The following is a 24770-nucleotide window of genomic DNA, read 5'->3' as shown; positions in this document are numbered from 1 at the left end:
TGGATCAAAACACCACTTAGCAATCAAAAATGGGAACTCTGGCTGACTTTTATGGTGTAATGATAGTTTCAGACAAAGGCCAAGGTTTTCTGGTTGGGTGCGCAGAGACAGGTTGTGTAAACATGACCTTTAGAAATGGATGCCTGAATGTTCACTTTTTGGTGGAGAGTTAAAAGCCAGAATGTGCAACTCCAGAGGAACTATGGAGGCTGCCTGGTGTGGAGGTGGCCAGCAGAAGGCCTGTCTTGGGGATTTGGCACAGTGTTCCAAATTCAAAGTGAGGCACTTCCCCATCCCTTGCTCCATCCATGCCAACTCATGCCATCATATGCTCCTGTACTTACCTCCATGACCCTTCATTCCTCTATGTCAAGCAACCCTGCTCCTGCCAGCAATTGCAGCCCCTGTACCCACCATTGCTGAAATATGCTGATGCACTTGTCCTATTGCCCTTTTATGTGTCAAAGCGTATCCTCACACCCACTACTCTTTGACTTTACATAAACATTTGTCAATTCACCAGGTATCCACCATGGACAGACCTCAGAATCCATACAGAGTAAAATAAAGTCTGTAAAATAAAGTTCAAACTATCCATTACAGACTTCACAATATTGAATTCTCTCATTCATGAAAACCCATATATATTCCTTCACCTTCAAACAATAAATGCTTTAATAAAGGGCAGAATCCCCTTTAACAATCAGCCTTGGCCTTCATTGTCCCACATCAAATAGTCTATAACTACTTACAGTTGTCAATTTAACCATGAAATCGCAAGCATCTGACTGTGACAACTGATGGTTATGACATTAGTTATGCAGCGCTAATACAGCCATGGAGACACTCAACCTTATCAACAGACGGGGCGAAATAGCAGTCAATCCTTTTTTAACATTCCAGTTGTGTTTTCTTCCAAACGCTTAAATGGCAAGACTTTAAAATCTGTTGAAAGCTTGACAGCTCCCTTTCACAGGTCTTCTCAATAGCTCCTTTTGAGAGGTGCTTCAGTCAGTTTTGACATGTCCTCTTGAGGGCTCCTGTTGACACTTATGAGGGTCTTTTTGACAGGTGCTTCTGAAAGTTATGACAGTTGATTCTGACACATACGTTGACAGTTCCTATATGCTTTCCAGTCATTAGCTTATGCAACTTCTGCACACATTTACGCTTACTTTTAAAAATCCCAAAGGCCACTGACCAATTCCAAAATCTACCTCACCTCCACTAGAGCTGTCCTGGGACCACAGCCAAAGAGCACTTTCCACCTCTCTATAAGGGATCCTGGCTATTCAAAGGAATGCATAAAATTCAGACTTGTTCTTCACAGGCTATTGCACACACTTAGGTTTCATGCCCCAAAGCTATCGAAAATCTTATTGTCATGGATGCAGCTGATGATTTAAATGGCCAGCTACTTTTATGAACTGTGCTCACAAAAACCTGACCTCTGAAAATGGGAAATATGTATTTGAGACAAGCTTGTAATTTCCAGGTTTCCTGACGTGGAGAAAATCCCAGCCCAACAATAGCCTTCTTTTACCGCTAACTGAGATAAACTGTCTAGCATGTGGGGCTTTCCCCATCATTATTACAATGAATGCAGTCCCCATTGGGGTTGAATTATTCATACTTTATTTTATTCTAATCTAATCATTCTTATTACTGTTGTAGGTTTCAGTGAATCCGGGATTCCTGGTTCCAGAATCAGTAATGACGAACAATGTGGTCAGGTGTGATATTCTTTACACTGGGAGTTATGTGTCAGCTAGGAACTGCAGAATTACAAGGTTTGTACCAGTTTGCTAAATTAAAGGTGATGCATTTATTTATTATGGACTTTTATTTGCAGTTTTAATGCATTTCCTGATTTTTATTATGGGGACCACTGAACTTCTTTATTCACTCATGGGAGGTGGAAATCACTGACTGTGCCAGCAATCATTGCCCATCCCTAGTTGCCCTTGAGAAGATGGTGGTGAACTGTCTTCTTAAACTGCTGCAGCCCATTGGTTTGGGTTGACCGACAATGCTGTTAGGGTGGGAACTCCAGGATTTTGACTTAATAACAATGAAAATACAGCAACATATTTCTAAGTCAGGGTGGTGAGTGGCTTGGAAGGTAGTGTGTTCCCATGTATTGGCGACCCTTGTCCTTTCAGAGGGTGGTGCTGTGAGGTTTGAAGGTGTTTTCCAAGGGGCCTTGGTGAATTTCTACAGTGCATCTTGTAGATGGTACACACTGCTGCTACTGAGGCTTGGTGGTGGAGGAAATGAATGTTTGTCAATGTAGTGTCAATCAAGCAGGTTGCTTTATCCAAGATTGTTGAACTTCTTGATTACTGTTGGAGGTGCACTCAACTAGGCAAGTTTTGATTGGCTGTAGTCCCTGGGATAGTGCTGTAAGAAAGGGAGTTCTGGGATTTCGACCTAGTAATAGTAAAGGAATGACAATATTGTTTCCAGTCAGGATTGTGTGTAGCTTGGAGGGGAGCTTGCAAGTCGTGGTGTTCCCATTCACCTGCTGCCCTTGTTCTTCTCATTGGTTGAGACTGTGGATTTAGAAGATGCAGTGAAGGCATAGTGCATCTTGTGGAAGATATACATTGCTGCCATCATGTGTCAGTGGTAATGGGATTGAATATTGAAGGTGATAAATGGTGTACCAATCAAATGGACTGCTTTGTGCTGGAGGGTGTAGAACTCCTTGAACTATACTTGTACAGGCAAGTGGAGAGTATTCCATCTCACTCTTGACTTGTACCTTGTAGATGGTGGATAGACAATGGGGAGAAAGGAGGTCAGTGACTCACTAAAGAATTCCCAACCAATAACTTGTCATATCTAGTCCAGTTCAGTTTCTTAAATTATTATTCATTAACAGGATAAGGACGTCACTGGCTAGGCAGCATTTATTATCTATCCCTAATTCAGAGTCAACCACAATGCTGTGGGTCAGGAGTCACATGTAGGCCAGACCAGGTAAGGATGTCAGTTTCCTTCTCTGAAGGACATTAGTGAACCAGATGAGCTTTCCCCCCACAATTGACAATGAAGTCATGGTTATCATTACATCCTTAATTACACATATTTTTATTGAACTCAAATTCCACCAGTTGCCATGGCGGGATTCAAACCCTGGTTTATTATTATCTGGGTCTCTGGATTAACAGTTCAGCGATAATACCACTAGGCCATCACCTCCTCTCATGGTAGTTAATGGTAGCCCCCAGCCTATTGATAATGGGGGAATTCAGCTATGCTAATGCTATTGAATTTCAAGGGGAGATGATTGGATTCTCTCTTCTTGAAGGTAGTCCATGTGTTGCATGAATGTAACTTTCCACTTATCAGCACAAATCTGCATGTTCTCTGGGTTTTTCTACAAGCAGATATGAGCTGTTCCACTATCTGAGGAGTTGCAAATGGTGCTGTACATGTGCAGCCATCAGTGAATATTCCTGCTTTTGATTTTACGATGGAGGGAATGTCTTTGATGAAGCGACTAAAGATGGTTGGGTACACCATCCTGAGGAATTCATGCAATGATGTGCTGGGACTGAGATTGACCTCCAAAGACCATTGCCATATTTCTTTGTGGTACATGTGACTCCAACCGGGAAGAAGTCTTCTCCTCAGTCCCACTGACTCTCATTTTGATAGGGCTTTTTGTGGGGTAGTTAGGAGCAGTCACTCTCACCTTACCTCTGGACTTCAGTTTTTTGTCATGTTTGGACCAAGTCTGTGACAAGGTCAGGACTGAATGGTCCTGGAGGAACCCAAACCAGATATCAGTGAGCAGGCTATTGTTGAGTAAGTGCCACTTTTAGCACTGGGGAAGACCCATCTATCACTTTGTTGATGATGGACAATAGACAGGGTGGTAATTGGCAAGGTTGAATTTGGTTTGCTTTTTGTGGATGGAACATACTTGGGCAATTATCTGTATTGATGGATAGATGCCAGTGTTTTAGATGTACTGGAACAACTTGGCAAAGGGTGCCAAGAAACATAAGTCTTCAGTACTTTTGCCAGGATATTGTCAGGCCAAATAACCTTTTCAGTATCAAGTGCCTTCAGCTGTTTCTTGATACTATATGGAATGGTTTGAATTGACTGAAGACTGGTCTGTGATGCTGGAGGAGGGCAGGATGGATCACTACTCAGCACTTCTGGTTGAGGATTGTTGAAAATATTTCATCCTTGTCTTTTGCACAGATATACTGGGTTTCTGCATCATTGAGGATGGAATATTTGTGGAGCCTTCTCCTGCTAGTTGTTTAATTATCAACCACCACCCATTACTGAATGTGGTTGGATTACAGACCTTTGATTTGATTTAATGGTTGTAGAATTGCTTAGCTCTCTCTATTGTATATTGTTTCCACTGTTTAGCATGCTAGTTGTCCTGTGTGTTGTAGGATCAGTGGTTTAGTACATTATCTTCTGGTTTACCTGGCATTGCTTCTGGAATGCAGTCGTGCACACTTCATTGACCTAGGGATGAGCTTCTGGTTTGATGGTAACAATAGCGAGGTGTATATGCTGGGCCATGAATCATGGAACCCCTACAGTGTGGAAACAGGCCATTCAGCCCAACAAGTCCACAGTGACTCTCTGAACAGCATCCCATCCAGGCTCACCCCTGCTACCCTTTCTCTGTAGCCCTGCATTCCCATGGCTAATCAACCTCACCTACACATCCCTGTACACTATGGGCAATTTAGCATGGCTGACAGAGCACCTGGAGAAAACCCGCACAGACATGTGGAGAATGTGCAAACTCCACACAGACAGTTGCCTGAGGCTGGGATTGAACCCAGGTCCCTGGCGTTGTGAGGCAGCAGTGTTAACCACTGGTCACCATGCTGTCCAAATCTGAGGCTGCAGATTGTGGGTGAATACTGTTTGATGGCCCACAGTGCCTCATGGATTTGCAGTTCTGATTTGCTAGATCTGTTCAAAATCTATCCCATTGAGCATGGTGATCTTGTCTCTGTGTGGAGGTGTTGTTGGTGTATATAAATTAGAACTCCAGATGTATGGTGGGATTTGAACTCACATATCAAATCATTAACCTGAGCCTCTGGAGTACTAGTTCAGTGGCTTACCATTACACTACCATCTCTTATGGAGTGGAGGCAGGTTCTCTGTCCAATTAAGTGTGTTGGTTCAGCTCTCAAAACTGGTTGGCCTATCAGAGGCTGTTCTGCTCAAGATGAGCACCAGGTCAAGCAGAGGCAAAGAAAGTGATAGGATGGTTCAACATGGGGGTGCACTCTCCCTGTAAAACCTTAAATAAAAGCAGATTAATCAGCCAGATCAGCACGCTGGTCAGGTTGAGGGAGAATATCTTTACAGAGTGTCCTTTAGCTACATTGCATTCAGGCAAGCAGGGAGGGTCTGTCGACTATTGGAATACTAACACCTTATACCTCAGTCTGCTAGTGGGCAGCTATTTCCTGGCAGTTACACAGCTGCTTGGCAGGTTTGAAAACTGGAGGCTGATTGGAAAATCTCGGTTGGTCTCCTTTAACTTTAATGAACCTAATTGGCTACTCTGCTGGCCGTAAACCTACCTCAGGAAAACCATGTTTGCCAGAGGAATTGGGTCAGAAAAAGCGTTGTCGCAGGCATTTTTGAGTCCCATCTATCTCTGATCCCTATCTGGTAAGGTCTAATAATTCAATGGATATATGACCTAGACATACAGATAACATTTTCTTAGGCAGGTTCTGTTGAAAATGTATTAATTCCAATGCAGTTATAATAATTTAAAACATTTTGTCTCAACAGATACTAAGGATGACACTTTGATGTCAAATGGTGAATTGCTGGACTCCAAAGTTGGTTAGAAGTGTGTATATTCTCAGAATTTTTACTTGTTCAGTTTTGTGATTGCATTTAACAGCTTTGTGGAGAAAGTCTGTGATTTTAGTTTTGCTTTAGGCCTACAATATCGTGTTACCAATTTAGAATAACTGTTGCATGTCAGCAGGGAACTTTGTGACAATTCTAATACAATTTTGCAACCACCATAATATTCCAAGTCCTGTTTTTTCCCTTCCTTTCCTTTCCTTCCCAATATCGTTCTCCTGAAGCAAGAGGGTGTTACAGTCAGACAAGACCTGAATCAAGCACATCTTGCTGAGTATGGGAAATATAACTTTGCTGGGAATATCAATTACATATATATTTCTACCATTTTGTAACATAGTTCCTTGGGAATCTAAAATCTTATATACTGTAGGATGATGATGGAGGGAAGTTCAAGATTACTTTTAAGGAGATAGATTAATATACTTAAGACCTGATAAAATTCTCAGGGCACTGCAACATGGTTACAGCACAGGTGGAGTTGATTCAGCCAATATCTGATCAGTTCTCTGCAAGAGCAACTTATCTCGTCCCACTCTCCTGTCTTTTTTCCCTGTAACCCTGCAAATCTACAGATACACTGTTTTCTTATGACGGTATTGATTGAATCTGTTTCTACACTCAGGCATTGCATTCCAGTTTCTAATGACTCACTACATAAAAAGCTGCTTCTCTTATCAAATGAGGCTTTTTCCTCCTAGTCACCTTAAACTGATCTCCTTTGGTCTGCGGTAACAAGGTGTAGAGCTGGATGAATACAACAGGCCAAGCAGCATCAGAGGAGCAGGAAAGCTGATGTTTCGGGTCGAGACCCTTCTTCAGAAAATCCTTTGGTCTGCAATCCTTTTGCCAACGGGGACAGTTTCTCTCTTTCTTCTCTGTCTAGACGCCACATGATTTTAAACACTTACAACAAATCTCCTCTTAACTGTTTCTTCAAGAAGAACAGCTTCAATTTCCCAATCTATCCACACAGTGAAATCTTCTTGGACTGTCTGTGGTACAACTTTGATTTCTCATGGAGATTGGAGAGAAGAATTATCAGATGTTGCATTGTCCTGAAATGGTTCTCAGATATCTTATTTCTTTCTTGATTTATCAATTTAGAACTGTTCTCTTGAACTTTTTTCTCCCTTTCTCCTACAATCATGAAGCTTTTACAACTCAAGATTAGTATTAATTGATCCTTTTCCTGATTTATTTCCTCTTTGCTCACATGTCTTATATTATGAACCTTTAACCTTTACCTGGGCTTTTCAATTTAAATAAAATTATATTCTAGCTAATTTTATATTGGACAATCTATACCCATCAAGTGCTATTAGAATATGCTTTTATAGAAACAAGATCCAAATTCTTTGAGCCTCTAATCCAAACTCATTGAGATTTAAAGACAAATGCACTTTATACTTGTGCCATTGATCCCATGACTAGGAGGTTAAACCTGAAACAGGGAACATAGTTTTCTCGTGATGGAGTCTTGAGTGAAATCTGAGCAAACTTTGAGCAATGAATTTGGAACAGGCTAAATGCAGACACAGGTAATTCTTGACTTTTTTCAGAAGCAGCAGGATTAGTGTTTTGGAATGATTTTGATGGTTAGAGGATAATTATAGGCTGAGATGATAGGCATGTGATGAAGCTTTCTTTGCTGAAATAACTCATTATACCTATGAGGTTTCTGGGAGCACTGACAAGCATTCAAAGATCTGGAACAAGGTTATTAGTGATTGTGTTATAAAGGATGTTAGTGTGTGTCAGGCAATAGGAAATTGTAAACTGCAGTTGATTTTTAATGTAAAAATTACGATTGGCATGACATTAAAGCAAATAGATTACACTGAAACAGCCAGGGAAGGATGAGAGATACTTCATTTTAACATTATTAAACATGACTAGCTATCAAATGTCCCCTTTTTTTAAACAATAGTTTGCTTATGTCCTGCTAAAATTTAGGTCCCCAGACATGGATTTATTTTTGTAAAGACTCTTCTCCTGAATTTTATATTTTAATTTTGCACTGAGACTTCAAATGTCTGAAGGCCACAGTTATGTTTGCACTAAGGGCAGAGGTCTACATTGAACTCCCACTGTTCAAGAAGACAAATAAACATGAGGCAGATAGAAAGAAACAATTAAATGAGTTTGAAAAGTTCTGAATTTCACATTTTGGAAACCCAATTAATTAGTGGGATGAATATTATGTGTGAATGTCAAAATATAAATTCCAGAAAAATACATAAACTGGAAAAGTATGTTTGACTAAATTTTGTGAAACAGTTCTTAATATTTAAGACCTTTACTTGATGCCTTGAAATTTAAGTTCAAAAAGCTTATTGAAGTCCTGTATATGCTGTTTCCAAATTATTCAAGAATTCCTCTGAAAGTTGCTCTGGACTTTTAATGGAGTATTTTTAAGGCCACTTATTCAGCAAACTTCTAATATTTTAGGCTGATTTGAAACATATTCATAATTCATAAGTCATAATTTTTTCATCTTCCTGTTATTATGAAAAATCATTGCCTCTAGTTTGCTCTAAGCAATGCTATAGTATTTATAAATAAACAGTTTGGGTTCCAACTTTTAATTCCAGCTGTGACACCAAATGTTGTATCCTCTTCACACCAAGGTTATTTGAGACCTTGTACAACCATCTATTACAAAAACAAAGTTGCTGGAAAAGCTCAGCAGGTCTGGCAGCATCTGTGAAGGAAAAAATCAAAGTTAACGTTTTGGGTCTGGTAGGTTCCTGATTTACAGCATCTGCAGTTCTTTTGGTTTTTACAACCATCTATTAGTTTACTTAGCTGGGGATCAGGAAGCTCCAAGTGAGGGATCAGGTGAGTCTGAAGTTCCAGACCTTTTTAAAAAGAAAAGAGCTTAGCCGGGACTCTTGGAACTCATTTTTGGAGAGAGAGACCTGACATGTTCTTGTAACTCAAAAGATCAATAGCTGATAGATGCTCAGTTGTGGAATATATTCTAGATTGAGATTGGCAGATTCTTGACAACAAAGAGAATCAAGCATTTCAGGTGTTGAGAATCAATGGCATTACCAATTCTGAATCCCCCACTATCAACATCCTAAGGCTTACCATTGTCTAGAAACTGAACTAGACGAGCCATGTAAATACTGTTGTTACAGGAGCAGGATTCCTGTAGCTAGCAGCTCACGTCCTGATTCCTCAAAGCCTGTAAACCTTCTACAAGATTTAAAACAGGAGTGTAATGGAATACTCCCCACCTGGATGAAAGCAGCAGCAGCAACAACAGTGCAGAAGCTTGACACCATCCAGGATGAAGCAGTCTGCTTGATTGGCAACACATCCACCACCTTCAATATTCACTCCCCAACCAACGAAGCACAGAAGCAGCAGATTTTTGGAAATGCAGTAACTCACCAAAGTTCTTTTGTCAACACCTTCCAAACTCATGACCTTTAACACTTGAAGGACAAGAACAGCAGATGCCTACGAACACAACTACTTGAAAGTTCCCCTCCAAATCACACACTATCCTGAGATGGACTTGTTATCAAACTTACTTCACTGTTATTTGGTAAAAAAAAAAGTGTCATTACCTTCCTAACAGCTCTGTGAGTAAATGCAACTGCTATGGATGGCAACAGTTCAATAAGGCAATCTACCAAAACCTTCTCAAGGATAATTTAGGGATGGACAATAAATACTGACCAAGCCAGAAATGATCACATCCAATAATTAATTTAAAAGTAAAATGAATGGGAAAGTGGAGTTGAAACAAAAGTTAAGCCTTGATCTTACTGAAGGTTGTGCATGATTGATGGGCTGTATGGTTTACTCTTGTTCTTACATTCTCATGGTAGTGTTGGGAATTAAACATTTTATTATTTTATCATAAAAACCAGACTGTGCCTGTGTGATATCCTTCCATTTCCAGCACCAGCAATACTGTAGTGTCAGTGTCAGATTTCCAGTTAAGTGTCAAACTTGCGCAGTCTTTAAAATCTGGGTTGAAGCTGCTCCAAATTACTTCACATTAGACCCTTTATAGACGACAGACAGAAGACTTCCATCCCGTTAGTCTGGATTAGTTTTGGATTCACTCCCCAAAGCCAAAAGGTCAGCTTTTCATCTAATGAACACCTTGTTCCCCAGGAAATTGTACAATGAATTTTTTAGATAAGAACAATTCCATTTGCTCTAAATTTCTGCACTGCTATTCAAGATGACATGACTGGTTTATTGCAGGCAGCTAAGGCAGAGACTTTCTTCTAGGTCTTTGTACTTTAACGGAAAACCTTGTAGGATCCAATGTTTCTTCCCATAGATTTTTAAGAATACAAACTTGATATGGTGTGATTTTTAAACCGCTTTTTCTAATTTTTATGTATTAGTATGAAAGAAAGTGTTTGTATAAAAATGATTAATTGTGTAGAATAAAACCATCTGGAGAAAGCATTGTGTAGTTTCTTCCTTTGTGGTTAACATTTATGTAGACTACCACACCATCAGTACATAGTTATTGACTGAGAAAGTTAACAAAAATTGATCAATAGTTTCAAAATAGCAGTGAGCTCAAGAACAGCGGTTGTATGTGAAAATTACTACATTGGGTTTTAAATAGCTATGCCTAACATTACATGTATTTGGAAGAAAAAAACATGTATGTGAAAGCCATAATTGAAAAATCCAAATAAACTGGCAATGCTTTTCTATAAGAAATCCAGACACTTTTATAAGAACATCATTGACACACTTCGTTTAATTTTAGAAACTTCAATGCTTCATATAGTTTCCTTCAGATTAAGATATTGTAAAAGGCTAGGAAATTTCTCAGAGATACACTTATTCCAATGTCATAACTTTATTGAAAGAGCTGAGGAAATTCCAAGCCTGGATCTTTAAAATATCATGCAGATCATCATGCCTCCAAAAGTAATCTCATAATAATCACTCTTGGTCATCCATGTCACTTGCCAACCACATGCCTTCCTTGCTGAGCGGCGGGAGTCGGGAGAGAGCGAGGGGACTGCTGGGTAAGTAAAATCATATATTCCGGCAGTGGCTAAACCCGAAACATTACACGTGTAATGTCTCCCATCCATCCTCCTCCTCTAACCAAAAAAAAAGTGTGGAGGGTCAATAAGGTGACTTTTTTTCCTTTTTTTATGGCGGGAAGCTGTTGGAGGGAGGAGCAGCAGAGCAGAGGCGAGTATAAGAGTACCAGAGCTTGGGGCACTAGCTGCAAAAAAAACTGGAGTGATATCACAGGGAGGCTGTGACCTGATTGGCTGGTAGGAAATCTGCACTAAATTTGTAAAAGAACCCAGGAAAGAAGTATCAACAAATTTAATTAACTCATTATAATAAATTATATAAATTAATAAAGTAATTAACTAAGTAGAAATGGCTGGACAGGTGATGTGTTGTAGCTGGTTGATGTGGGAGCTGGCTGATCCCATTGTGAACTGCAGTGACCACGTCTGCAGCAAGTGTTACTCAAGGAACTTCAGCTCAGAGTTGATGAGCTGGAATCAGAGTTTCAAACACTGCGGCACATCTGGAAGGGGGAGAAGTATCTGGACGCTTTGTTTCAGGAGGCAGTCACACCTGGTAGATTAAATACTTCAAATTTGGTCAGAGGCCAGGTACAGCAGGGTGTGACTGTAAGCAAGGCAGGTACAGGGGTCCTGCAGTCAGGAACAGAGGAGGCTCAGCTCTTGACCTTGTCCAACAGGTACAAGGTACTTGCTCCCTGTGTGGATGAGGAAAAGGGCTGCAGGGAGGATGAGCCAACTGACCACTGCACTGTGGTACGGGAGGCCATTCAAGAGGAGGGAGCAAAAAGACAGGTGGTAGTTGTAGGGGATTCTATAATTAGGGGGATAGATAGTATCCTTTGTAAGCAGGATAGAGAGTCTCGCATGGTGTGTTGCCTGCCCAGTGCCAGGGTGAGGGATTATCTCTGACCGGCTTGAAAGGATATTGGAGCGGGAGGGGGAGGATCCAGTTGTGGTCCACACTGGAACAAACAACACAGGTAAGACTAGGAAAGGGAACCTGTTCAGAGATTATCAGGAGCTAGGAACCAAATTAAAGAACAGGTCCTCAAGGGTTATAATCTCCGGATTACTGCCTGAGCCACGTGCTAATTGGCACAGGGACATGAGAATAAGGGAAGTAAGCAGTGGCTAAAAGAGTGGTGTAGGAAAGAGGAGTTCCTTTTCATGGGGCACTGGCATCAATATTGGAACAGGAGGGATCTGTACTGTTGGGATGGTCTCCACCTGAATCGAGCTGGGACCAATGTTCTAGCGAAAAGGGTAAATAGGCTGGTCAACAGGACTTTAAACTAGAAAGTGGGGGGAAGGGAATAGTGAAACTTGCCCCAGTGGGAAACAAGGCAGCAGGTTAACATCTGTAATGGTGGATTCAACCACATGGATAAATATGAAAGAAATGACAGGGAAGGAAAACTCAGGAGAGGTTATTAAAGTCTCCAGCACAGACACAAATAGGACAGAGTGTTTGGAAAGGGCTAGCAATCAAACACTGGAAAAACAAATGACAATGAGAAGAGGGAGGGTTAATACAGGACTGAAGGTGTTATATCTGAATGCATGCAGTATAAGGAATAAGGTAAATGAGCTTGTGGCGCAGATCGAAATTGGCAGGTATGACATAGTAGGCATCATGGAGACGTGGCTGCAAGGGGATCAGGACTGGGAACTGAATATCCAAAGATATACATCCTATCGAAAAGATAGGCAGGTGGGCTGAGGGGTTGGGGTTGCCTTATTAATGAGAAATGAAATTAAATCAATAGTAAGAAATGAAGTAGGGTCAGATGGTGTAGAATCTGTGTGGGTAGAATTGAGGAACCGCAAAGGTGAAAAAACCATAGTTGGAGTTGTGTACAGGCCTCCAAACAGTAGTCAGGAGTTGGGCGCAAAATGCACCAGGAGATAAAAAAGGTGTCTAAGAAAGGCAAAGTCACAGTGATCATGGGGGATTTCAATATGCAGGTGGACTGGGAAAAACATGTTGGTAGAGGATTGCAAGAAAAGGAGTTTGTGGAATGTCTGCGAGATGGCTTTCTGGAGCAGCTCGTGGTGGAGCCCACAAGGGAACAGGCAATTCTGGATTTAGTGTTGTGCAATGAGGCAGACTTGATCAGGGAGCTTAAGGTAAAGGAACCCTTAGGAGGCAGTGATCATAAAATGATAGAATTTACTCTGCAATTTGAGAGGGAGAAGATAGAATCAGAGGTAATGGTATTACAGCTGAATAAAGGTGACTGCAGAGGTATGAGGGAGGAGCTGGGTAGAATTGACTGGAAGAGGAGCCTAGCAGGAAAGACAATGGAACAGCAATGGCAGGAGTTTCTGGGAGTAATTCAGGAGATGCAGCAAAAATTCATCCCTAGGATAAAGAAGCATGGTACAGGGAGGATGAGGCAACCATGGCTGACTGAGGAAATCAGGGATAGCATAAAAGTAAAAGAGAAAGCATATAATGTGGCTAAGGGCAGTGGGAAACCAGAGGACTGGGAAGGTTACAAAGACTAACAGAAGGCAACAAAAAAAAAAGGAGGGAGAAGATTAAATATGAGAGTAAGCTAGCCAGTAATATAAAAGAAGACTGTAAGAGTTTCTTTCAATATATAAAGGGCAAAAGAGAGGCAAAAGTGGACATTAGACCACTGGAAAATGATGCTGGAGAGATAATAGTGGGGAACAAGGAAATGGCTGAGGAACTGAATAATTACTTTGCGTCAGTCTTCACGGTGGAAGACACGGGTAATCTCCCAAAAATTCAAGAGATATAGTGGCCATCACCAAGGATAAGGTGCTAGTAAAAATGATTGGCCTGAAGGTGGATGAATCACCTGGACCAGATGGACTACACCCCAGAGTTCTAAAGAAGATAGCTGAAGAGATAGTGGAAACGTCAGTGGTCATCTTTCAGGAATTACTCGAGTCAGGGAGAGTCCCAGAGGACTGGAAAATCATTAACGTGACACCCCTGCTTAAAATAGGAGTAAGACAAAACATGGAAAATTACAGGCCGATTAGCCTAACCTCGGTCGTGGGTAAGATTTTGGAGTCCATTGTAAAGGATGAGATTTCTGAATATTTGGAAGTGTATGGTAAAGTAGGGCAAAGTCAGCATGGTTTCGGCAAGGCGAGGTCATGCTTGACAAATCTGCTAGAATTCTTTGAGGAAGTAACGAGCAGGGTAGACCAAGGAGAGCCAATGGATGTTATCTACCTGGACTTCAAGAAGGCCTTTGACAAGGTGCCACACAGGAGGCTGCTGAGTAAGATAAGGGCCCACAGTGTTAGAGGCAAGGTGCTAGCATAGATAGAAGATTGGCTGTCTGGCAGAAAGCAGAGAGTGGGGGTAAAAATGTCTTTCTCAGGATGGCAGCTGGTGACGAGTGGTGTTCCACAAAGGTCAGTGTTGGGACCACAACTTTTCACTTTATACATTATTGATCTAGATGAAGGAACTGTGGGCATTCTGGCTAAGTTTGCACATGATATAAAGATAGGTGGAGGGACAGGTAGTATTGAGGAGGTGAGGAGGCTGCAGAAGGATTGGACAGGTTAGGAGAGTGGGCAAAGAAGTGGCAGATGGAGTACAACGTGGGAAAGTATGATGTCATGCACTTTGGTAAGAAGAATAAAAGCATGGACTATTTTCTAAATGGAGAGAAAATTCAGAAGTCTGAAGTGCAAAGAGACTTGGGAGTTCTAGTCCAGGATTCTCTCAAGGTAAACTTGGAGGTTGAGTCAGTAGTCAGGAAGGCAAATGCAATGTTGGCATTTATTTTGAGAGGACTTGAATATAAAAGCAGGAATGTACTACTGAGGCTTTATCAGGCTCTGGTCAGGCCACATTTGGAGTATTGTGTGCAGTTTTGGGCCCCATATCTCAGGAAGGATGTACTGGCCCTGGAGCGGGTTCAGAGGAGGCTTACGAGAATGGTCCCAGGAATGGAAAGCTTAACATATGAGGAACGTTTGAGGACTCTGGGACTATACTCATTGGTGTTTAGAAGGATGAGGGGGGATCTAATTGAAACTTACGAATACTGAATGGCCTGGACAGAGTGGACGTTGGGAAGATGCTTCCATTGGTAGGAGAGACTAGGACCCGAGGGCACAGCCTTAGAGTAAAGGGAAGACCTTTTAGAACGGAGGTAAGGAGAAACTTCTTCAGCCAGAGAGTGGTGAATCTGTGGAATTCACTGCCACAGAAGGCTGTGGAGGCCAGGTCATTGAGTACATTTGAGACTAAGATAGATAGGTTCTTGATTATGGGGGAGAAAGCAGGAGAATGGGATTGAGGAACATATCAGCCATGATTGAATGGCAAGCAGACTCGATGGGCCTATGATCTTATGGTCACATCAGTTTATGAGCATCCTATCCTGTAGAGACCCTATTACAGTTACTGTTCGCATTAAAACTGATAAACCTTCACTGGTAAGCAACCTCTCAGTTCATACTGGTATTCTTCAACCTCCTGCTCCTCAACCTGGTGAGGTCCTCTTCACCTTTCCGCTTCCCTATCCTCCAAATTAATTCTGCCATGTTACCCTTCTCCAATTGAGTTTGAGATTCTTTCATTCGTTACTTTCCCTGTTTAAGCTACTTCTCTGCTATCTCCATTCAAAATGACATTTTTTTTGTTCCTAGTTCAACCTGGCACACTTTTCCTTCTTGGTTTCAACTGTTAAGGCCTTCAACTTTGCTCCAGTTTATGCTGCCACTTGTCTTCTGTCTCTACTTAAGCAGTGTCTGAGCCCACATATTCGATGTATGAAGTTGAAAGACCCAAATTGGCTTGCAGACAATGAATACTCTATATTGTATGTAGAAAAATGACAAACAGTCTTATTTGTGTTAACAGAATTTGAAGGAGGAGGAAAAGGAAATTAATTAAATGTGCAAAACTTTTATTTCTCCTGTGACCCAAATGTTTTGCCAAATGGCCCACTGTGTCTGCCTATGAAATAATCCATGAAAGATTAGAGACATGTTCATGTAGGGAACCTAGAAAACCTTTAACATATTCATATTATGCCAAATACAGGATTCAGACAGGGTACCAGATCAGAAGTTTACTTACACTAATGTGAGATCGAGGTTGTTTGCAATCTTACAATGGTCGCAGTGTTGTTGCTGAGAAGTTGCTCCCTATCAATTATTTCATCATCCTGTTGCTCAGGGTAGGCCAAGTTTCACTTACAATTCATTTCTGCTTCAGCATTCCCTTTTTTAAGTCATGGGGATATGGAAGGCCATTTCGCCCACCTTAATTCTCCATTGATTCCCTGCATCACTGTCTCCCACCATCCTGTTTTCCAAAAACCACTGCTGAATTGATTGCTCCTTAATTAATTCTGCGACATTCTATCACTTGGCTCAGAAGTTCATTCGAAATGTTGTCCACTCCTACTCTAACAGAACTCCATAATATGAATCCCAAAATGTTTCTTTTCTAGTTTGAATCTGTTACCTTTCCTGCTGTTAAACTCACAGAATCACCTTATGCATTAATTACTATCTTATACACCTCTTTAATGATCACTTCCCATACACCTTTCCAGGTTCTAAAGCTCAAGTATCTTCAGTCTTTCCTTGACTTGTCAAACACTAGTGATCAGATTCTTGGTCTCCTGCATATAATTTCTAGTGCCTTCTTTGTTTGTGTTTATTGAATCCACAGTAAACAATTTGGCTTCACCAGCACACTGTATGGTTCCATTGCCTTGATTTGTGCTTTGCCGTTTGATTCTATAGCTCAACATCCTACAAGTTTTATTGATTCCTGCTTTGCATTGACCAGATGTTATTGACCCCACTAAGACTCCTATGTGACTCTCACCTTGAATCCTGAATTTCATGGTGCCTCCTGTCATGTGCAAATTTAACTAGTTTATATGAAGGTTCTGAATCCAAATCATTAATGGAGGTTAGAAACTATAGTGGTGCTAACACATAGACCTGGGCATTCAACTCAAACTCACTGCTCCTCCCCACCCGAACCCACCCCCCCCCCACCACCTGAACACAAATACTAACTTTAGTACCTGCTACCTTCTGCCCCTCAGTGAATTTCTTGTCTTTACTGAAATATGTTCAAAATTTTCTCAATGTGGAATGGAAATGTAGTTTGGATTTAGTTCCACCTTCTGCCGTTGCCAAGTGAGAGAATGAAAGGAGTGCTAATGGAAAGTGAGGCTATCCAAACATTTACAGAGCAAAGCAGGTAATATTTATATCCTTAACAGCTTCACTTCCATTCTTAATTAAATATTTATCAGCTCTTGTTGGAGTTAATTATCTCAGCTTCAACTATGGTTTTTGGGCATTAGGCAGAGATTTCTAAGCATCAGATGATACCTGGAATGAATACAAACTTAAAAGTGAGATATGACAGTAAATTTGCATTCTCTGGAGATCTTGAGACAAAGGGATGATGAAGTGATTAAAATAATGAAGGGGATTGACAAGACAGAATTAAAAATGATTCATGTCTCTCAAGAAGGAAAAGGGGTCATATCTTAGAAATTGAGCTAAGCCAGTGAAAAATATATTCTAGAACTACTGATTCACACAAATAGTTGAAGAATATGGAACATATTGCGGAGGAGATCACTGATGGGCAGCACAGTGGTCAGCACTGCTGCCTCACAGTTGCAGGGTCTTGGGTTTGATAAGGTTGTAAAAAAGGTGTATGGCATGCTTGCCTTCATTGGAAGAAGCACTGAATACAAGGATAGACAAGTTATGCTGCAGCTTTATAGAACTTCAGTTAAGCCACTCTTCAAATATTGCATTCAGTTCTGGTCACCACACTACCTGAAGGATGAGGATTCTTTGGAGAGGCTACAGAAAGATTTTACCAGGATGTTGCCTGGTATGGGGGATATTAGCTGCAAAGAAAGATTGAATTGACTGGGTTTGTTTTAACCGGAATGCAGGAGGTTGAGGGGTGACCTGATAGAAGTTTATAAGATTGTGAATGGCATGGACAGAGTGGAAAGTATGAGGCTTTTTCCAGAATGGAGGAGTCAATTACTAGGGGATACAGCTTCAAGGTGCGGGGGGTGGGGGGAATGTAAAAGAGATGTGCGAGCCAAGTTCTTCACACAAAGAGTGGTGAGTTGTCATTGAATCATACAGCATGGAAACAAACCCTTCGATCCAACTTGTCCATGCCGACCAATTTTCCGAAACTACTCTAGTAACATTTGCCCGTGCTCGGCCCATATCCCTCTAAACCTTTTCTATTCATTGTCCAAATGTCATTTAAATGTTGTAACCGTACCTGTCTACCACTTCCTCTGGCGGTTTATTCCACACACAAACCAGTCTCTGTGTGAAAAGGCTGCTGCTCAGGTCACTTCTAAATCTTTCTCCTCTCATCCCAAAATTATGTCTCCTAGTTTTGAAATCCCCCACCCAAAGACTTTTGCTATTCACCTTATCCATGCCCCTCATGATTTTGTAAATCACTATGCTCCAGTGAAAAAAGTCCCAGCCTATTTAGCCTTTCCTCATAACTCAAACCTTCCATTCCTGGCAACATTCTGGTCAATCTTTTCTGTACTCTGTCCAATTTAATAATATATGTTTAATAATGTTTCCCTGAATCAGCTTGAGGAATTTAACGATCTTAGAATGCTGTTTAAAAGTTGGTTGTTATAGTTTAAAAAGCTATTTTATATATTTTGGGTATGGGAGTCACAGAAGCCAAGTGGCACTGAGCAAAGTCTAACAGTAAGATTGTGCTAATGACCAGATAATCCATGTTTTGGCCAGAGCGAACTCTGGCCCTCCGCTGAACAAACCTTTGCATCTTTTACACTGACTAGAGATGGCAGACATTTACCCAAAAGACAGCACCTCCAACAGTGCAGATCTGTCTTGGTGCTGCACTGAGGTTTCACTTTGGATTATGAGTTCCAGGAAAGCGTTGTCAGAGGAGATGGTGGAAGCAGGTACAATAGCAGCATTAAAGAAACACCTGTACAAATACAGGAACAGGGATACAGATCCTATAAGTGAAGACAGATTTAGTATGGAACAGCAACATCTGTTGGTGCAGGCTTGGAGGGCTGAAGGGCCCATTTCTGTGCTGTATTGCTCTTTGTTCATTGTTCCAGCCTCGAATGGAGTTTGTGCATTCTCCCTAGATATGCGTGGGTTTCTGCTGAGTGCTCCAGTTTCCTCCCACATTCCAAAGATGTACAGGTTCGGTGGATTGGCCATGCTAAATTGTCCCTAGTGTCTGGATGTCCATGCTAGGTGGATTAACTGTGAGAAATGCAGGTTATGGGGATCGGTTGGGATGCTGTTCAGAGGGTTGGTACACACTTGATGGGCCAAACGAAATATTACTGCACTGAGGGATTCTATGGTTCAGAATTAACTGATGTGCTGATGTGTTTAAGGAGAGAGACTTAGGAAGCAAAGATAGAAAGTAGAAAGAACATGGAATTAGGGTCAAGGTGATACAGAGCTGTCATGATTAACAAATTAACACAGGCTTAAAAGGATATGTTTGCTTGTTTAGACTCTGCTGACCCTATGTGGAAATTTCTCTGTTTCTTGGGAGAAGTAAGTTTTTCTATGCTCTATTTTTAGTGTACAGGTTTAGAGCAAAATGTCTTGTGTGTTATATTAATAACATTTATAATAGAGCATATAGGAATTCCAACCCTCATCAGGGGACTCAAACAAGCCAAGTGTGACTGTGACTGAGCCCTGCATCATTATCCTTGTTCATTTCTAGTCATTTATTATTTGCTTAACGAGATAGTGTCTGTTTCTTTGGGACTGCATGTCAGGATCATGGAGTCATAGAGTGTCATACAACATGGAACCAGGCCCTTTGGGATAACTCCTTCATGCTGACCAGGTTTCCTAAGCTGAACTAGTCCCATGTGCCTGCGTTTGGCCCATATTCCTCTAAACATTTTCTATCCATATACCTGTCCAAATATCTTTTAAATGTTGTAATTGTACCCACCTCTACCACTTTCTCTAGCAGCTTGTTCCATATACACACCAGCCTGTGTGTGAAAAAAGTTGCCCCTCAGGTCACTTAAATCTTTCCCCTCTCACCTTAAACCTATTGCCTTCTGGTTTTGAACTCCCCTGCCCTGGGGAAAACACCTTATCTATGCCACTTGTGATTTTATAAGGTTATCCCTAGCCTCCTATGTTTCAGGGAAAATAGTCCCAGTCTATCCAGCCTCTTCTTGTAAGTCAAACCTTCCAGTTTCAGTAACATCCTTGTAAGTCATTGTTGTACCCTTTCCAGTTCAACAACATTCTTCCTATAGCAGGGCGACCAGACTTGTACACAGTACTCCAAATGTGGCCTTACCAAAGTCTGTACCAAACTCTTCTTATCTCGCTTTTGAAAGCTTCCCACTTGCCAGTCGTCCCTTTACCTGTGAACGTCTCCTCCAATCAACTTTTGAAAGTCTGTCTGATTCCATCAAAATTGGCCTTGCCCAATTTGAAACTTTAACTTGTGGACCAGGCCTATCCTTTTCTGTAGCTATTTTAAAATAATAGAATGATGGTCACTGGTCCAAAGTGCTCCCCCTCTAACACCTCAGTCACTTGTCCTGCCTTATTTCCCAAGTGGGGGTTGAGTTTTGCCCCTTTTTTTAGTAGGGCCATCTATATATTGATTGAAAACGTTTTCCTGAACACATTCAACAAATTCCTCTCCATCCAAGCCCTTAATACTGTGGCAGGCTTAGTCTGTGTTTGGAAAGTTAAAATCCCCTACTATTACAACCCTATTATTCTTAGAGATATCTGAGATCTCTCTACATATTTGCTCCTCAAGTTTCCACTGACTATTAGGGGGCCTATGTACAATCCCATCAATATGATTACCCCATCTTATTTCTCAGTTCTACCAATAGAACTTCACTGGAGAATGTCTCAGGAATATCCCCTCTAAGTACTGTTGTGATGTTCTCCCTATTCAAAAACTCCAAGCCTTCTCCCCTATTACTTCCCCTTTTATCCTTCCTATAGCATCCACACCCCAGGACATTGTGCTGCCAGTCCTATCCCTCTCTCAGCCATGTTTCCTTAATAGCTAAGATAGCCCAATCACACCCATTGAGTTCATCTGCCTTATCTGTCAGGCTTCTTGCATTGAAATAAATGCAGTTTAATTCTTCAGTCTTCCCACATTCCCTGTCATGCTCTTGCGTACATTGTCTATTTAACTTACTCTCTTTAACTTCTCTACCAGCCTCAAAATTCTCTCTTGTCTCATTATTGTTTAGGTTGCTATGCCCCCTAACCAGACTAGTTTAAACACTCCCGAGTACCTCTAGCAAATCTCCCTGCCAGGATTTTGGTGCCCCTCCAGTTCAGGTGCAACTCGTCCCTCTTGTACAGGTCACCTCTGCCTCAGAGATGATCCCAATAATCCAAAAATCTGAATTCCTGCCCCCTTCACCAGCTCCTCAGCCACACATTCATCTACCCTATCCTCCTATTCCTACTCTCACTAGCACGTGGCACCAGAAGTAATCTAGAGATTATTACCATGAGGTCCTGTTTTATAATCTCCTGACTAACTCCCCATATTCACTCTGCAGGACCTCATCCCTTTTCCTACCAATGTGTACAATGTCCTCTGGCTGCTCACACTCCCCTTTGAGAATTTGCTGCAACCACTCTGAGACATCCTTGACCCTGGCACCATGGAGGCAACACACCATCCTGGACACTTGCTCGCGGCCACGGAAATGCCTGTCTATGCCCCTCACTAGACAGTCCCTGATCATAATTGCTCGCTTGGACTTTGCCATTCTCTGCTATATGGCAGAGCCAGTCATGATGCCACAGACCTAGCTGCTGCTGCTATTTTCCCTGAGAGACTCTCCCCCAAAACAGTATCCAAAACGGTATACTTGTTAGAGAGGGAGATAGCCACAGGAGAATCCTGTACTACCTGCCTACCTCTCCTGGTGGTAACCCATCAACCTGACTGATTCTGCAGTGTGAACACCTTCCAGGAGCTACTATCTATCACACTCTCTGCCTCCTATATGCTCCTCAATGTGCCCAGCTGCTGTTCCAGCCGATCCTTCTGGTCTGAGAGGAGCTGTAGATAGAAATATTTCCTGTAGACATAATCACCAGGGACACTCAACTGCTCCCTGATCTCTCATATCTGACAGGAGGAGCATATCATTCCACTGACTGCCATCTCTGTTCCTTTAACAACTGGTGAATTTAAGAAAGAAAAATGTCTTACCTTGCCCTTACCTTGTTGCTGCTCAGCCTCCTCAACAAAGGCCAGTATTCATCTGGGCCTGCACTTAGACCTACCAGCAACACTTCAACCACAAAGCAGCCCCTCTCAAAATTGTCTGCAAAAATGGCCAAAACAAGACACATCAATGCCTCCCTCCAACACTTAGCTTAACTCCCATACTTTGCTCAAATCCCAGTATTTTTAGCCTCTGCAGCTTGCAGTCCATGCTGGGAGCACTTTAGGCCTTGCTGTTATACTGTGCGCCTGTCCTGCTTCAATTGGGAATCAGATTCATCTAGGAATACTGTGGATGCTGGAAATCCAAAATGAAATGAGAAAATGCTGGAGAAACTCAGCAGCTTTGGCAACATCTGTGAAGAGAGAAACAGAATCAACATTTTGAGTCCAATATGACTCGTGTTCTGACAGGAGTCCTGTAAGACTTGAACTGTTAACACTGTTTCTCTCTCCACAAATGCTGCCATCTGGGAATAGACTGTTTGTGGGAACAATGAATGAATCATAATTGTTTGACTGCATACACACAAAGTAAGTACTAGCTATTTATTTCCCTTGGCTGGAAATAACTTCCTGCTTTGGAACAGGAGCTTATTCTGTAGCATCATCATGCTACGAAGGGAATGGTTAGATGAAGTGAACTCCCTGATACTCACTTTATAAGCAACAAGTAACAATTTATTTATCTAACTCTCACAGTGAACAAAGTACAGAATTACTAACAAACTGAACAATTCCCCCCTTAACTACTAACTATTCCCAAATAAAGCAAAATTCTAATGGTATGCTGTTCCAATAAATACAAGTCCTACTTATATAAACCAAAGCAATAAGGAAAAAAAATTAAAACTTAGTCTGTTAAAATTACAGCCAGGATAAGTCTTCTGGAATGTTCTTTGCCTTCTCTGCTGTCTTCCATTCAGGAACGCCTTTCTCTCTTGAATTCTTGTGTCAGGAATATTTGCTTAGAGTGCTTGAGTACCTTTATTTAGAAGGCACTTACTCTGAGATCTTAGAAAATCCTGTGGGAGCCAGAAAGTTTCTCTTCAGATGGCAGTTCACTCTCACACTGATTGTCAAATGCCTGCTTCTTTTATACCGTTGATGGCCTATTAATTTCTTACAATAGGATTGGTTCTAGGTTGTCAAAACCATTAGATTTAAATTTAATTGGGTTTTGGTATCTAGGGCCTGATTTAAATTAATTGGCTAAATTCAAAAACCAGTTGTCTTGGTAAAAGTGCTGCTTTCCCTGTTAGCATTATAGTCTTCTGATACAATGTTTCAATTTCAAGAACTCTTTGTGTATCTGCCTGCAGGCATTTTTTAAATCTCCAAGCCTAAAAAACACATCATTTTTTAAAGAGACCACACACTCTTCCCCCCCACTATCATTTTACAAAATTTAATATCCTGCCTTCCAATCCACAAATACTCTAGCCAAATTCGCAACAATCATCAAGTGAAATCATAAACTAAATATTGAATGAAATCACAGTATTTTTGCAGTTATCTCACAACTGGACAGACATATTACTAAATCAATTATTCAAAAAATAGAACAGAGAAAAGATTAATAAGGAATTATATTAAGCAAGAAACATCTTGATTCTGATGGCTTGTCTCTCTCTTTCACTTCTACCTCCGATCTTTCTCACTTTTTCTTTAACAACCTTATTTTTGTCTCTATTTTAATAACATCATTGTAATTTTTACCACCCCTCTTCACTTTCCAAAAGACCACTCTCTCCATGATACCTTTGTTCAGCTATCCATTCACCTGAAACCTTTGTAGGCAACTGCAGAAGAGACAAAATCTGTTTTTTCATCTCTGATAACATCACTATCCACTGGCCAAATGTTCAATGCTAGGTAATACAGCTCTTTACATGTACTTTTGCCTGCCAGGTATAATGTATTTAATGTTCCCAGGGAAGCCAAATACATGAGAGGTGTTTACTTGCTGAAGAAGTTTGCAGATGATACAAAATTAGAAGGTATTGTCGATAGTGAGGAAGGTTATAAAAAGTTACAGAGGGATCTTGATCAGATGGGGAAGTGGGCTAAGGATTGGCAAATGCAATTCAATACAGATAAGTGTGAGGTGTTGCACTTTGGAAAGTCAAACCAAGGTAGGACTTATACAGTAAATGGTAAGGCCCTGAGGAGTGGTGAAAAAGGCATTTAGCATGCTGGCCTTCATTGGTCAAGACATTGAGTGTAGGAGTTGGGACGTTATGTTACAGTTGTATAATTGTTGGTGAGGCTGCACTTACAGTATTCTGGGATGGTAGGAACTGCAGATGCTGGAGAATCTGAGATAACAAGGTGTAGAGCTGGATGAACACAGCAGGCCAAGCAGCATCCTGCTCCTATGATGCTGCTTGGCCTGCTGTGTTCATCCAGCTGTACACCTTGTTATCTCTACTTACAGCATTCTGTACACTTTTGGTCACCCTGTTATAGGAAATACATAATTAAACTGGAAAGTGTGCAAAAAAGGTGTATAAGGATGTTGCCAAGCCTAGTCGGCTTGAGTTATAGGGAGAGGTTGGCCAGGACTAGACTTTATTCCTTGGAAT

At 41.2% G+C, this 24770-nt stretch overlaps 1 protein-coding gene across 1 annotated transcript in view; it reads left to right on the top strand.

Annotated features, from left to right (window-relative positions):
* The window catches only part of LOC109911408 (protein-lysine 6-oxidase-like), a 34230-nt gene extending 27390 nt beyond the window's left edge, over positions 1–6840 (top strand). Inside the window, exons 6-7 of the mRNA XM_048614171.1 lie at positions 1675–1790; positions 5797–6840. Of these exons, the coding sequence (XP_048470128.1) occupies positions 1675–1790; positions 5797–5803 (123 nt within the window). The 3' untranslated portion in view covers positions 5804–6840. The remainder of the gene's footprint in view (positions 1–1674; positions 1791–5796) is intronic.
* The last annotated feature ends 17930 nt before the right edge of the window (positions 6841–24770 follow it).

This window comes from Rhincodon typus, chromosome 29 (genome assembly GCF_021869965.1).
Source record: "Rhincodon typus isolate 14 chromosome 29, sRhiTyp1.1, whole genome shotgun sequence".
NCBI lineage: Eukaryota > Metazoa > Chordata > Chondrichthyes > Orectolobiformes > Rhincodontidae > Rhincodon > Rhincodon typus.
The sequence above is the reverse complement of the archived record's forward strand: the minus strand, read 5'-3'. Positions and strand labels throughout refer to the sequence as shown.